General features: G+C 48.5%; 1 protein-coding gene across 1 annotated transcript in view; it reads left to right on the top strand.

Annotated features, from left to right (window-relative positions):
- LOC104530611 (glutamate receptor ionotropic, kainate 4) overlaps positions 1 to 16,040 on the top strand; it is a 127,265-nt gene that overhangs the window by 97,229 nt on the left and 13,996 nt on the right. Inside the window, exons 10-12 of the mRNA XM_010175258.2 lie at positions 635 to 742; positions 1,804 to 2,007; positions 12,145 to 12,258. Of these exons, the coding sequence (XP_010173560.1) occupies positions 635 to 742; positions 1,804 to 2,007; positions 12,145 to 12,258 (426 nt within the window). The remainder of the gene's footprint in view (positions 1 to 634; positions 743 to 1,803; positions 2,008 to 12,144; positions 12,259 to 16,040) is intronic.

Raw genomic sequence — 16,040 nt, 5'->3', positions numbered from 1 at the left:
GCGTAGCGCTGACCCTGCAGTGTGTGCTGGTGGTTGGGTCTCCCCCGGCATGTTGCAGCTGAGCCAAACCCCAGCTCTACTGTTGCCTTCCTGTGAAGCACCTCTGTGCCCTGTCCCCTTTAGGAGCTGACCTCCAGAGAACTGAGGAGGTGAAGGGATCAGCCAAAATGCACCAGAGCAACAATCAAGTCTTCATCCTGTGACCGTGACCTAGCTGCAATGCCTCTAGTGTGAGGGACAGCAGAGGCTCCCAGCAGACTGTGCTGGGGGAGGACAAACTCACTGGTGTTGGCTGCAGGGATGCTGCTGGGTAAAATGGACCCGTCTTGGCAGCATCTGGGGACAAGGCAGACGGCTGCTTGGCTGCCACAAGCCCCAGGTAGCTGCGCACCACGCAGCTTTCTCCTGGTGTGGGGCTTTGCTGCAGCTGCAGGGAGGACACCTGGGAAGGCAGCACCCACCAGGAGCAGGGACATGTTTTGGCATTGTCACACAGTGCATTGTAAGGGTAATGGAGCATTCATAAACACCTCTTCAGGGCCAGCTCGGTGGTTGTCAGTCACCAGAGCCATATGGTGGGTGCGTGCAGTAATTTGCCCTGTAAGTTCTCATATTGTGCTGTTTATCTCTCCAGATTGGCCACTGGCATGTTTCTGAAGGACTCAGCATGGACAACAGGATCTTCTCCTCCAACATATCAGACAGTCTGTTCAACACCACACTCGTTGTCACCACCATCCTGGTAAGTGAGAGGGTCACCTACAGCTCCCATTAGCTCTTCGCCAGCCCAACGCTTAGGGGTGTCAATCAGCTAGAATATTATTCCCTGTTCCCACCCTCCTCGGCCCCCAGCATGCAGCACTGCACACTGATTTCATAAAGAACAGACAATCAAATCTGTAATTGCATTACTGAGGACAATTCATGACAGTGTAATTAAACTCAAGTTGATGTTTCATATGGAAATGATATTTGATGAGTTCAGAAGCAGCTGGGGAGAGGGCTGGGATGGGGGCAAGTTGCCATTTTATATTCATCTCTGAATGATGTTCTTGTTTTGTGTACAGCTGGTAAGTTAGAGGGGACAGTTGTCCCTTCTACCCATAAAATTACTGAAATTGGGCAAGATGGGTACAACTTTTATGAATCAAGACTTCACATCTACAGGCACCGCTGTCCTTATTTGACAAACTCCCCTTCCAAGTGCTCCCTGTTCAATGCTGTGCTGCCAGTCCCTTGATTTTTTCCCAGTGCCTCTGCTGCTTCCTTATAGACACTCAAAATCCTGAACCATTCGGAGCACTATTCCCTTGTGTCCCACAAAGATTGTTGAAAAAGGGGGCAAACTGGAGAAGTGGCTATATGCCTAGAGAGGCTGGGATCTATATGGCCTGGCCATAACTTGGAACAGTCACTGGGCTGCTCTGGCATATGCCTGTTGGAAACAGCCCTCAAAGAATGATTCCTAAGCTCTGCTTCATATCCTAAACTGGGGTAAATCTGCTGTACCTCCAGCAAATCCCTGACACAGAAGGGGCTAATGAATACCAGTGTAGAAACAGTTCTGCTAGCTTTACACCACCTTGGGTTCCCAAGTGATCAAACCAGCTTTCTGTATCATTTATACCCTGGTCAAGAGGGATATACTGGGATGGGAGGTTGGCTTGGGTGCCCCGTATATGAGCCTTCGCCATGGCTGGGCGCTGCCAGGGAGTCCACTGCCCTCTCTGCCCCGTGCTCAGTGCCATGCTGGTGGGACGCCTCGGCTAAGATGGGAATGACAGCTGCCCAGTTTCAATGCAGGAAAACCCTTACTTAATGCTGAAGTGGAACCATCAGGAGCTGGAAGGCAATGACCGCTACGAGGGCTTCTGCGTGGACATGCTGAAGGAGCTGGCAGAGATCCTGCGTTTCAACTATAAGATCCACCTCGTTGGCGATGGTGTGTATGGAGTCCCTGAGGCAAATGGCACGTGGACAGGGATGGTCGGGGAGCTGATTGCTCGGGTAAGTGAATTAACTGCTCTCTTTAACTGTGTGCCAGTGGGACTTGGCAATGAAAAGCCCTGATACTTTATTAAGTGCTCCAGGATGATAAAGGGGAGTGGTTTTAGTGCATTTGTGAGACTTTGACCAGAGGATCTCCATTTAATGTGTTCTCCTAATGTCAAATGTATTTGTTGTGTCGATGTGACAGTGTGCAAAGTAGTCAGAGCAGGAGTTAGGGACTCTGGATGCTGTTGAGGTCCTTGTTTTGTTGGAAGGGAGGCCTGGACTCTGGGGTCCCTGTGTAAGAGCTTAATACAGAATGGATTATTTATTTTCCCAGTGGAAAAATTAATGAAAACCTGAAACAAGAAAATATGCAAGCTATGGCAGGGGTTGGTAGCTGTTGAAGAAAACTTACAAAAGCACACTGTTTGGGAGGGAAGCAAGCAAGAATCATGTTTCTGCGCAGAAAAGTTTTGGCAGATTCATTTCAGCTCCTCGACTTTGAGTATTGTTTTTAGAGAGGAACATTTTTTTGTTTGCTTGAAGTGTGTGGATCGAGATTTTTTTCGTGGCTGTGCTTTGCCTTGTCACTGAGCAGCAGCTAGACTGAAAGCTGAATGCTTTTGCTGGGTTTGACAACACTCCTGCATGCGTGTGTGCTCAGTCAGCCTGTACCCCCCTCCCAGCTCTTTGTTTTCCTCTGCAGCTAAAGGTAGTCCTTCCCCAGGGGTCCTGAGGCTTAAATACAGTTCATGAAATGCTCCGAGATCCTTAGTAAAATAGGCTTAGCCAAAGCTAACATTAAGATTGATATTATTTAAACCAATACTTCCTCGCTGGCCGATTTCTACCCTGCCTTGTTATTACTGAAGTGCCTATGAGAACCCAGTGACAGTTTCTCAGCTGGTGGCAAATCTGCAGTGAGGTGTTTTTATGATAAATCACTGTGTGAGAGGAGCCCCTGAGCCACCTTGTCATTATCCTCACAGCAGTGGCATGTCCCTCCCGCAAAGCAGAGGAATGAGGGCCTGAATCCATCCCCTGTGGCTCCAGGGCTCCTGCTGCAGCTTTCCTCCCGGCTGCGGGAGATGAGCAAGCATCTCTACAAGATGCCTGCTAGCATCTGTCTGCTTCTTCTCTGGATGGTGAAAGGGACCTGGCTGACACTCATCCTACCATAGGAGCTTCAGCTGAGTGTCTAAAGTCAGGTGGGACAACACTAGGTCTAAGAAACTTGCTGAGGGTCACGGTACAGACTGGAGATCCCTCCTGAACTAGCACCTTGCCTCCTGGGTCACCCTTCCCTGGCAAAGTGATGGCTCTTGATGCCAGCTGACATCCCACCTCCGTCTGCTTCTTCTAAAGAGCCTTCTGTACAGTTGTTTGCAAATGCTCTAGGCTATTGGCATAGTTTTTATGAATATCTCTCTCCATGTGTGTATATATATACACACACAATTACAGTTCTGCAGTGTTTCTTTGGGGAGGCAAGAAGGAAGGTGCAGAGAGCAGCGTGTGATCTGTGCAAACAAAGGAAGGGAACAGCCATCAAATTTTTGGCCTACTAACCTTGCAGTGTCTCTCCATTAAATGAGAGCTTCTGGAGAATTGTTTTTCTGTAGTGATAAGTGTTTCAACTTCATTGTCACATAGAAACCGTTTGTTTCTTCTGCAGCTCGAGCCTTATTTAGGAGAATTTTTACTTCTGCTTCAGCAGGGCAGAGCTGGAAAAGCCTGTATGAGGCTGAATCAAAAATTGGAGGAGGGAAAAAGCTTTATCTGCTTTGCTCTTTCTAGGCCCTGTAGAGTCTTTATAATGGTGTCAGCGAGTTTTTCATCAGTCACAGGGACTGCACTTTGGATCAGGTCAGCCAGGGCAGATCTGGCCATGTGCATGCCACTGTGTTTATTCAGGGCTGCTTGGGATCTTGCTTTCTGAGGTCATTTCAGTGCCCAAGGGGTTTCTCTCCTTCCTTGACAGTCAGCCCCTGAGGAAGTTTGTCCTCAGTTCCAGCCCCTTGTTCATCCCCTGTCCCAGTTCAGGACCACTTGAAGCAGAAGAGTAAAAAGGTCCTGTGTTGGACACATGGCATTCCTCTTTCAGTGGATTTTATTCCTTGGACACTTTTCTCTGTACAGCCTTTAGCACAGAGAGGACATTAGTTGGAACACAAACCTGTCACATAGGTCAAAACTTCCCAAATCCTACCCAAAATAAAAGCTCTGTGCCTGTCTCTTTGTGCAGTGCTGCATTATTTTAGGAAACAGGTTCCTTCTTGACCCTGATCAGCTGTCAGAAAGTGAGGTTTGACTCAAATGCACTTAGTGTCCAGGACCAGAAGGTCAGAAAATTGTCCAGCTCCATGCAGTACCTTTCCAGTATTTTTTTTTTGGTCTCTGTAATCCCTGCCATGGCACTGAATCTCTCCAGAGTGACTATAGGTTATGTGGAAAAAGTGTGTCATTTTATTGCTTCTAAATTAACCAGCTATTGATTTATTCTTAAGTGCTGAAAATTCTATTACGGCTAATTGTGCACTATGATATGATTGAGAAGGATGCTGTATAAACATAAATTTGTTGTTGACTCCAGTTCACCAGTACATATCTTATCGACCTGCTCACAAAACTAATTAAGGGCTAAGAAAGAGGGGGACTGGGATAGCTTGGGGGATTAGTGGAAGAGCTGTAGAGACTCCTGTGTCTAGGTCAGCAGTCTGACTCATCGTCAGATCAGGAAACCTGTAAACTTGGTGATCAACCAATAGAGATTTGGCTTGGGATAAATCATTTGAAAGGACTCAAGCCCATTCCTTAGTGAAAGATGTCACACCGAGCTAATTGGTCCCTCTGTACATGCAGGGCAGGGAGGCTGAACACCCTGCTCATTCCCTGAGTGAGCAGGGCGATAAAGCCACTCTGAGGCCAGGGCAGAATTCCCCTGTTAGCCTTGCTGGCTCTGGCACAGACAACTGCAGTCTCCAGCAGTTTAGCTGACACCGTACACATGTGCTATCCGTAACAAGCAAACAAGGGGGAACAGCAAATCTTCCCATCTCCTATTTTTTGGCATCAGAGCCTTAGGGGACAATAGGGCTGGAAGAATTACGTCTCACTCCATCCCGCTGCAGTACAGTCTCTGGCTCAGAGTCCCTGACGGTTGTCTGGTCTTCCTTTTCTCTCTCTCCAGCATGTCCTCGAGCTGAAATGAGTTTGCTAGTCTGATAATGACTAAGCTAACTAATGTCTTTTTTTCAAGGCAACGTGACAGCTTTCTCCTTGTTCTGCCACACCTGTGTCTGCTGTCTTGATAGTGTAGTGCTGTGGTGGCTGTGCTCAGTGCTGGTATATCGGCTCACAGTGAGCCATTGGTGCTTGGCTCCCTTGCTTCTCCCTCAGGAGATGCGCTTGTGTCTAAGAGATCCCTCAGCAACAGTTCCTGAATTTACCCATCTCAGCAATGCCCCTGGAGAATAGAGCTGAGCTGAGAAAGAGATGGTGTGGTTTGGTTTTGCCAGGAAGCTTTGGCAGGAATCTGACACTGCAGTTTTGCTGTAAGACCTCTGAGAAGTTTCCCTCTAATGCAGGCAGGATCAGGACCCTGACTGGCTGGGTACCAGCGCTGGGTGATGGTCCCCTCCGTAGAGGACCTGGCCTGCTCACCTGTGGCAGGGTGCAGGGAACTGGAAGGACAAAGCAGCCCTGGCAGGAGCATGCTCCATGCAGACTAACTGTGTGTTCTGTGCAGCTTCTATCAGCTGCCCAGGCTTCCTTCAGCATTGTTTAACTAACATCTCTTGTTTGCTGATGGTAACGCATCAGATCCTTGAGTGTTTCCAGGGCAAGTGTATTGGAGTGAGACTGGTGCTGCTGTGGAAGGCACGGAGTGAGGAGGTGCACAAAGTGAGGAGTAGATGACTGGGCACAGCTCTTCACTTCTGCACAGGATCATTTGGAGAGTGAGATGCTGTGAAATAATGATAGATCTTTGGTTTCTGTGTCAGTGATTCAAATCTGTCTGGGATCAGAGGTGGTTAAAGCTCCTTTTAAAGCGAGGGAGATGAAGTTGTCCATCTCGTGGAAGAGTCTGACCTCAGAAGCAGCAACACCAAGAACTTAAAGGATCTTAAAGCATTGAGGTGATGGTTTTTCCAGCTTCCTTGCTGGTGGCCAGGTGGTGCTTTTACAATCAGAGGCCCTCTCTCTTCAACTGCTGCAAAGATGGGGAATGGCAAGAAAGGGAAGGGAGAGAGAAAATATTTCAAAATTGGCAGAGTCCTCCTCTCGGCTTGGCAGTGGGTGTAGGTGTTCAGCGAGAAAAGCTGCACGTGGGTGAAGGGAGGGAGGGAGGGGGAGTCTGTCTGCACACTATTGCGCTGGCAAGTGTGACATGGGGGGCCTTGAGTGGGTGGGGAGTGAGGGGGAGTGGGGAACTGAGGGAGCGTGGGTTGTTGAGCAAACACGGTGAGGGTGTGGGCAGAGAGGTTTGCATTGCTCTGCTGATTTTGCCAAAATTGTGCACAAGACACTGGGTGTGGAGTGAACTAGTTAGGTCTTGCTACTGTTCCACGTGGGCTTAGGGTCCCCATTCCTGGTGCTTCACCTGAACTGGCTTTTGCCATGGGCACGATGAACACCTAGCAGAGACTTTTTCCTCCCACCCCTAGATGTAGCCCCAGTGACATCTGCACTGATCGCTGGTCATCCCATCCCTGATTGTGGCTTAAATGGAGAGCTGCAGCCTCCAGGGCTTTCAGGCTGTCGCTTTTCATATGGCAGAATTCATGCACATCCTCTAGAAAAACCCCAAACACCAGTTTTGAATGTCCCCCATCTGGCCCTGCTTTTAAATGCAAGAACATGCATCTGAGTGCACAACCTGGCTGCCTCTCACCCCAGCCAGAGGAGCTGCACAACCCGAAATAGCTCCTGTCAGATCAGATGGGCAGCTAGAGCAGAAGCAATCAGTACATTGATCCGGCAGCCGAGCCATACCCATCGTGCCGTGGGACAGATCTGCAGATGCAGAGAGACTGCTCTGTCATTGCTGTGGCAGTTTGGGAACCGCTGCCCAGGTGAGCAGGCTGCAGCCAGACTGCTGTGCAGTGACTGCTGCTTGTTGCACAGAGTAGCAGAGATGGAAGGAGATCTCTGGAGATCATCCAGTCCAACCCCTTGCACAAAGCAGGGTCACCTCCAGCTGAGTGCTCAGTACTGCGTCCGGACGGTTTCCAGCAGGGCAAGCACCCGCAGCAGCAGTGCTGATGCCGACAGGTCTGCAGTGGGGGTACAGGTGGGTCCTAAAGATTGAACACAGATTTCAGCTTTCTAGAAGGTCCTCCAGGCACAGGGGCAGTGTAAGAAATAGCTTTGCCTGACCTTGGCTGTGCTGTCAGTATTCTGTGGGCAGTGCTGGAGAGAAGGGTGCGCTCGTGCGCCCAGGGGATGTAGCATCCAAGGTGCTGTTCAAGTCAGGGGCTCCTGCTCCTGGAAGAAATCCCAGCCTTGTGCTCCAGAGCTGTGTCCTTCAGGCTTGTTCTCCCTGTGTTTGACACAGAGACAGCCCAAAGCCTTATGCCACTTGGTCTTTCTCACTGTGTGTTGTTCCAGTACCTTGACAGGAGGTTGTGAATCACTGCAGGGCTGATCTCCGGTCAGTCCCCAGTGCTGTGGGAGGCTTTGGTGGGATTCTCTCCTCTCTGCCCGGGCTGAGGGCTGACGTCAGGCCCCATTCATCACCATTAGCATTGAGATGAGCCTTGTCAGCATCCGCAGCAAAGAGGCAGCCACCTCCTCAGGACTGGCAGTCCCTGCAATTTGCTTCTTAAGGCTGCTTAATTGTTGTTCCCCTTCAGGAGCCCAGCTCAGCTCCCGTGTTTAACGTTCTTTACAGTGGCACCACAAGCCTGTCTGCTGATGGCAGGCAGATCCCACAGTTAATGCCAGGTATGGTGGTGGCAGCTCATGCTTTTCTCTGACACTAGCCCACCTGGGCTTCCTCTGGCCTAGCAAGAGTTTGGCCTTGTTTAAGCAATGTTTTGTAAAAAAGTGTCTGTCTCTGCTCCCAAAATGCTCTGGGTCTTTTCCTAAGCCTATTTCATGCTGACATTTATAGCTGCAATGGTGCTGGAAGGATGAAAATCAAACAGTGCTTGTCCCCTCTTCCCCCCATCCTTTGCCTCCTGTTTTCCCTTTCCCCAGGGCCCGCGTGTGGACTGAGTGCAGAAGCACAAAGCAAAATCCATTCCTTCCCCCAGTGCATTGTTTAGCCTATAAAATGCCAACTCCTACCTGTGCTCAGATGGGGGAGGACTGGAGAGTGCTCAGGTTTGCAGAGCTTCTCTGTAACTAAGATACGCTGACCTTAGTGAATCGCAAGAAGTTTTGTGAACATCAGGAAGCAAAGTCGACAGCATGAAATGGATGATATTCAGACAGGGAATACACTGCATGCTATTCCCAGATCAAAGTTTATTGCTGTCAGAAATCAGCTCTTAACTTGCGTGACTTCTGAGCCTGCAGAGAGAGAATCTTTGACAGAGCACAGCCCCAGCTAAAGCCGCGAGGAGCCGGGTCTGTGCTGCAGGGAGCTCTGGCACAGGAGAAGGCAGGTGTGCGTGTGTGCAGGTTAGAGCAGGCTGTGAGCTACTGCAGCTCTGAGCACGGCAAAAGTCATAGAATCATAGAATCATAGAATGGTTTGGGTTGGAAGGGACCTTAAAGCTCATCCAGTTCCAACCCCCCTGCCAGCAGCAGGGACACCTTCCACTAGACCAGGTTGCTCAAAGCCTCATCCAGCCTGGCCTTGAACACTTCCAGGGAGGAGCAGCCACAGCTTCTCTGGCCAACCTGGGCCAGTGTCTCACCACCCTCATAGTGAAGAACTTCTTCCTAATATCTAATCTAAACCTTCCCTCTTTCAGCTTAAACCCATTTCCCCTTGTTTTGTCATTAATCGCACTTATGAAAAGTCCCTCCCCAGCTTTCTTGTAGCCCCTTCAGGTGTTGGAAGGCCCCTATAAGGTCTCCCTGGAGCCTTCTCTTTTCCAGGCTGAACAGCCCCAACTCTTTCAGCCTGTCTTCATAGGTCCGGAAAGTACAGGAGCTGGCCAGGCAGGGAATGAGTGGAAGGAAATCAACTCTCATGGAATGGCAGGACCCTCTGGAGATGAGAGAAGGGACGCGGGCACAAAACCTGTGTGCCTGGGGAAGGCAGCTCTGCTGTGCTGACTTTCTTCTCCGTAAGGCAAACGGAGCGGGATGGATTTGCCTTATATTTTGCATAAGGAAGAGCAGCTTTCAAGATGTTGCTGCCTACATGATCTGGAAGGGTCCCAAAGGACGATCGTTGGGGAAATAACCAGAGTGCACAAAGTTCCCTGACGGCATCCATGTCCCACCTCTGAGAAGCTGGGAGCAGGCGAGGGGTGGTGACTTAGCTGGGTAAACCTGAGGGCTACACTGGTCCTTTCATCAGTGCCTTTATATTGGCCCCTGGATGGGAATGGAAATGTCCTTAGAGCTTTTACATAAAGCACCTTTGATGTGGCATATTTACCATCTATTTCATCTACAACTTTGCTGGTAGAATTATATTCAGTTTGGAGAACTGGGAGAAGAAATCCGTTGTTAGAATAAGCTGTATCTTCATGAGGGGCTTTGCTGGGAGAGCTCTCCCCAGGACAATAGTACCTGCAAACCCTTTTTAAGTATAGACAAGAGAGGTTTCGGAAGCTTTAGGCTTTTCTTGCAGATAAAATTCCTAACATGCCCATGTTCCACAGATGGACTTATCCCATCTTGGTAATCTGCTGGTGTTTACAATGGGCTCAACTGCTCACACACCACGTTGTGATAATTGGTGCCTTTTAAAAACGCTGTAGGTAAGGTAATTGGTGCCTTTTAAAAATGCTGTCTGGCTATAGGCAGCAAATCTCCCTAGTTCATAATTCATTCCAGCCTGAACCTCCTAGGAATCTGTAATAGCTGCTTGGAAACAACTGCAAAAATCTGGCACTGGGCTTGTCCAAAAAAGCAGTCCTGCATGGACTGTGAAGTATCACTATCTCTGTGACCCCCCCTTACTGGGCAGGCTTGCAGATCACCTTGCCTTTCTTTCCCTTTCCTTCCTCCTGCAGGCTCCAGCAGTGCTACCCTGCTCTCTTCCAACCCTTCCCTCCTGCCTGCCTCTAAGTGGGCAAGTCTCTCAGATACAGAGAGCGGGGGAAAGACCCTTCGGCAAGGCTCTGCCAGGAGGTGATTAGTCCTCTTTCTCTTAAGGAAAATAATACAAGAGCAGTAGGGGCAGAGAGCATGGTAAGAGTGATGCACCCACAAATTTGCCTTTGTGTGGTGCATTTACAAGCAGTGCATGGATCCAGGGAGATCAGCTCCATATTTTACTGGGTCTTTGGTCCTGATGGTGCCTTGGCTTCTGCACAGACCTTATGAAACTTGGGGACAACAAGTGCAAATAGCTTTTCTTTCCCCCTCCTTCTCTTTTTCCGCTTGCATAATCATCATCCTGCAAAGCAGGCAAACAAATGTGTAAGGGAATGGAGGAGGTTTCATTTTTACAGAAAGCAATTACAGACATTAAAAGAGCTATAGTAATAAAAATAATATTTAAAATTCAAATCCCTTATCTATATAGTGTTTCCCTCGTAATGGCGGGGGGGGTTGGAACTAGATGATCTTTAAGGTCCCTTCCAACCCAAACCATTCTATGATTCTATGATTCTATGACTGTGAAATATCACCATCTCTGTGACCCCCCCTTACTGGGCAGGCTTGCAGATCACCTTGCCTTTCTTTCCCTTTCCTTCCTCCTGCAGGCTCCAGCAGTGCTACCCTGCTCTCTTCCAACCCTTCCCTCCTGCCTGCCTCTAAGTGGGCAAGTCTCTCAGATACGGAGAGCGGGGGAAAGACCCTTCGGCAAGGCTCTGCCAGGAGGTGATTAGTCCTCTTTCTCTTAAGGAAAATAATACAAGAGCAGTAGGGGCAGAGAGCATGGTAAGAGTGATGCACCCACAAATTTGCCTTTGTGTGGTGCATTTACAAGCAGTGCATGGATCCAGGGAGATCAGCTCCATATTTTACTGGGTCTTTGGTCCTGATGGTGCCTTGGCTTCTGCACAGACCTTATGAAACTTGGGGACAACAAGTGCAAATAGCTTTTCTTTCCCCCTCCTTCTCTTTTTCCGCTTGCATAATCATCATCCTGCAAAGCAGGCAAACAAATGTGTAAGGGAATGGAGGAGGTTTCATTTTTACAGAAAGCAATTACAGACATTAAAAGAGCTATAGTAATAAAAATAATATTTAAAATTCAAATCCCTTATCTATATTACAAGGATATTAACATTGGAAGAAATTCTTTTTATTTTTTTTCCTCTAATCTCATTTGCTTTGCAAGTCAATCTGGAAATTTTTTTGCCAGTCCTCTGAATTTTTTGGAGACTGATCTGCAATTTTGGAAGTCTGGGGTTGGCAGGCTTGTAAACCTCATGACTCAAAGTACGTGGGTAATGATGCGGCTTTGTGATGCTTTCCTACCTGTGGCACTTGCAAGTTAGAGTCTTGTCTGGAAAGGGACAGTTGTGTTCAACGGGGCTTTGGAAGGGATCTTCTTTAGATTAGTACAATGTTTATTGTCTTGATGGCTCCCGTTTTTCCAGGTCTTAAAGCATTTAACAAATAGAAATGGCAATGAGGCTGGGCGCAGGGGCGGCCGTTTTGTTCCCTGTTAGTACAGCTCCCAGCACAGCGGGCTCCCCACTGCCAACTTTGTGCTTTTCCAACCTGTAAGTACAGAGGTAAAAATGCCAAGGTGAGGAAAGGAAAAATGTGGAGAATGGTCCCAAGCACAAGGTGGGTTAAAGTTTGGAGTGTGTTTGAGCAGGGAAACCCACCCAGGAAAGAGGGGTGCAGGAGCACAGTCCCAACTAGTGAACAGCACTGGCAAAACTCTCACGGTTTCCACAGAGCCTGGGTTTTGCCCTGCAGCAAATGCACCCTGTCCCAGAAAGATGGAACATCCATTCTCCAGAAGTGGATGTCTTGCACGGCCCTGGACACAGCTTTCCCACATTCCCTCCCCATCCCTTTCCTATACTTGGGGTCCTGATCTTCTCTGCTCTCCTTTCTCTCCAGAAAGCCGATTTGGCTGTGGCGGGGCTGACGATTACGGCGGAGCGGGAGAAGGTGATTGATTTCTCTAAGCCGTTCATGACTTTGGGAATTAGTATTCTCTACCGAGTTCATATGGTAAGAGACTTATTTTATAACCGTTTATGTCCTTCCATTATTTGCATGCAAACGTGCCTAGTTACAGAAGAAAAATGAATGACTCATAAAAAATATTTTGGTTTCTCATTTAAACACAAACGTGCTTGACCTTTATTTCCTCCTTTTCACTGTCTTTCTGCTTTGCCTCAGCTTAGTGGATTCAATTCCCATTGTTCAATCCTCCAGCCCTGTTGGCTCCCCTTTCCTGTCCTCCCTGACCATGCAGCACTTCCAGATGTGGTGGGGAGCCACGAGCAGAGCCATGGGTGATTAGTGTTCCTTGCCCCGCTTGGGCTCTGTTTCTCTGCTCTCAGCCCTTCTGGCTTGCCTCCTCTCACTTGTTCATCCTAAAGATCAGCAGGCCCTGCAGCCCAAGGAAGGGTTCTTGCTCTTAGGATGCTCCTTGCCTTGCACAAGGGCTCTCAGACCCCCTTTCATCTGCATTGGCCAGGGAGGAGCGAGAAGGCAGGCACACTGCTGGTTAGGAACTAGCTCTGGTTGTCACTGCACTGCATTCAATAATCTTTTGCAGGCAGCAGCAGCAGAGTGGTTAGTCACTGCCACCCAAAAGGCAGGTCAGGCATTACGTGGTGGCTTTTCAGCAACACGCAGTCTGGTGGCTTGGAGCAGAGCAGCTGTGAATCTGCCCAGGGATTCACATGTGCCAGCATGTACATTGCCTTGTGTCATGTCTTTGCTTAGGCAACACTTGTCTTAAATTTTTATGGATTCTTTTGCATTCCCATTTTCTGTTGTTCTCTCTTCTTCCTAAAGCTCGGGAGAGGACAGATTTTCCCCAGCTACACCCATATGGGCCAGGCAAAGCCCTTGGTTCCCTGGTGTCACGGGAGACGAGCTTTGGCATCCAGGTCCTTTGCAACAGGATGTTGTCATATTATTCCAAATCTGTGCTTTGGAAATGTGCTCTGTACTGTGTTACAGTCTTTGTTTCCTGTCAGCTCAACAATAGCAGCCAAAAGGATAAAACAATTAAAGCTGCCTCTCCCAGCCCCCTCTCTCAACTCACAAGGCTGTTAAGGATGCAGCGTTTGGTACGAACATAAACAAACTTGTGCATACATCTCTGTGCTGAGTGGCTCCTGCCGAGAGCAAACAAGTAATTAAAATCTAGTTAAAATTCTGTTTCCTCTGGTACATGCAGAATTTAGGATCAATTACTTAACTGATCAAAAAGGGTCAGGCTCTTCAAGCTCCCAGAAGTCAAGTGTAACTGTCCCTTCCCCGTTACAGTTGCTTTCTCACACCACCAGCTGCCCCGTGAATCTGGGAGGTGTTTCTGCCAGCATCTCTTGGCTGGGATTATAATCGAGTTTCTTGCTTTCTCACATGCATTTTTAAAGTTTGGGGATTGAGCACCATGCATGCTCTGCCTTTGATTTACACCATAACCTTTAGCAAGTCCTTTAATGAAGTATCATTCTCTGAATAGCGTGAGGCTGGTCTCGCTCCCTCCAGATGAAACACAGAAATATTGGAGCAGGGTTTGCATGTGATTTGCTCTATAAGTGCAGGGCATTTGCTGTTGCCTCTGTGCAAGCTCGATCTAAATGTGTCTGACACATCTACTTAAGAGTATAAGTTCTTCAGGGCAGGGACCATCTGCTCCTCATGCTGGTACCAGAATAATGCAACACAGCCATGTTCCAGCCTGCCCTTTAGGCATTTACCAAACTGAACAGGATTAATAATTACAGTCTTTAAAAGTGTTTGGCAAATAGTCTCCTGCCATCAGTCAGGACTTGGTCTTCAGCTGCCTGCTGAAGGACCTAGTTAGGATTTTTAGCGTGGGAGCTGCCCGGTGACCCAAGCAGGCTTGCAAGGTAGGCACAGGGCATCTCCCAGGTCAGGTCACCCTGCAGAAAGCCCTGCTTCGCTGCATCGAGGCCAGGAGGAGCAGTGGCAGGGGCAGCCTGGGCTCACACCCTTCCCAGGAGTAGGGAAGCCTCATCAGCAGGGAACCTCGGAGCCCCTCTTCTCTCTCCAGAACTTGGCACCTCTTTGTCCAGACCTTTCCTGCTTAGCTTGAGGAGAGTTTCTGAGAGCTGCATGGTAATTAACTAATTAAACTGGTAAATATTTATTTAACAAGGAAAGGCAAGATAGCTAATTGCTCTGGTTTTAATTTAAGGATGTGGTTTGCACAGCAGAGGAAGGCAGCCCCAAAGCCCCATCTGCTCCTATCCCCTCCCCTCCCTTCCCACCCCAGCAAACATCTCTGCAATGGCAAAAATTGCAGCTGACGTACGTTAATGACGGTGCAGATCAGACATAGCCCAATACATAACCACAAATAAGTCTCTTGCTGAGGAGTTGCCTCCATGTCCTGATCTCCTCCCAGTGTGATGACATTTTAGTTTAATTTCCATGTAACTTCAATGGCAAACGATTTCTCCCCTCTTTCTCCTCCCCACCCCACCAACCCAGCCACCACAGCGCGTGTGTCTCTTATCATACATAACCAAATATGGCAGCTTTAAATGGGGCTGTCATTTTTCTCAATTTCACTTGTTGTGATATAATCAAGTATGGATTTCTGACATGGGGAATCTAATAGGCTTTCTGACTTGCAGGCTGCTGAGAGAAAAAGCTTGCTTAGTTTTATTCCTATTCTGACGAGCTGATGGGACCTGTGGAAGGCAGAGGAGACATGACAAGTCCTGAGCAGTCACTCTGCTTGGCAGAGTGCTGAAATCAGGTGTCCAGTGCCATTTCTGCACAGAAAGTCAGGTTTATTTGTAGCATACCCATGCTTTTGCTCACATGTCTGCCTCTGGGGCAGGGAAAAGTGAACCATCCAGCACTTTATTCTGGCTCATCAGCCCTGAAAGTGCTTATTGTGCTCTACCTTAAGATGAGAAAATGTAGATTTGGTGAGTACACTGGAATAGGTGAGTTTAGGTGAAGTGAACTGAGGCTTAAAGTGTTTCTACTTGATTGCTGCAGAATACACAAAATGAGAAGGACTGAATGAGTAGCTCCTTCATTCCAACCAGAGGAAGCTCGACAGCCAAGGCTGAGGAGCTGAGCAATCCCTGATAAGCCATGCTGCTCTGCCAGCAAGCCTTCTGCTTCACTGAAGTGAGGATGGGAGCAACCATGGGTCATGTTGGCCTGTCAGTTGTGGACCATGTGGTGACCCCAAATTAGGCTCAGGATTCACAGCAGCCTGTGCTTGGGTTTTTCTGACTGGCTCCAGAGAAAGGACCCTGGAGAGGGAGGGCTCTGGATCTGCATCTGGATCAGACGTGGTCATCTCAGAATGCACTGCAGTTATACCTAGCACGCATCAACATTTCTGCCTTTCCAGGCTGAGTTTTCTTGCTTTCCTTCTGACTTACAGAGATAGAAATGTGTTTTCTTGCCTGCCTTTTTTAGGGACAAACTTCTATGAGAAATGACATCCCCTTTCTGTGAGAGGGAACAGGCATGTACTGGGGTCCCTGCAGGCTCTGTGTGCGTGTGCAAGGCAGGCAGGGCGTTGTAGGGCATGGACCTGAACACAGACAAGTGCAGGATGATGCCATATAGCTCTGCTCCTCCTCCTTTTCCTGGATGTTCTGCGCGTTCAGACTCTTTGGTCACTGATATCTGCCCAGAAAACTAGTTCTCTCTGGCTGAAAATGAAGACTTCTAAGACCCACTGAGGAGGGTAAATGAATTTCTCCTGCTTCCATCCGAGGATTTGCAGGAGGCCTTCATCAATTATTGGACACTTTGAACATTTCTATTCCAGGAAAAAT

The sequence above is a fragment of the Antrostomus carolinensis genome, unplaced genomic scaffold (genome assembly GCF_000700745.2).
Source record: "Antrostomus carolinensis isolate BGI_N321 unplaced genomic scaffold, ASM70074v2 scaffold4199, whole genome shotgun sequence".
Classification (NCBI taxonomy): Eukaryota; Metazoa; Chordata; class Aves; order Caprimulgiformes; family Caprimulgidae; genus Antrostomus; species Antrostomus carolinensis.
Note: the sequence above shows the minus strand (reverse complement) of the source record. Positions and strands in the feature narration are given on the sequence as shown.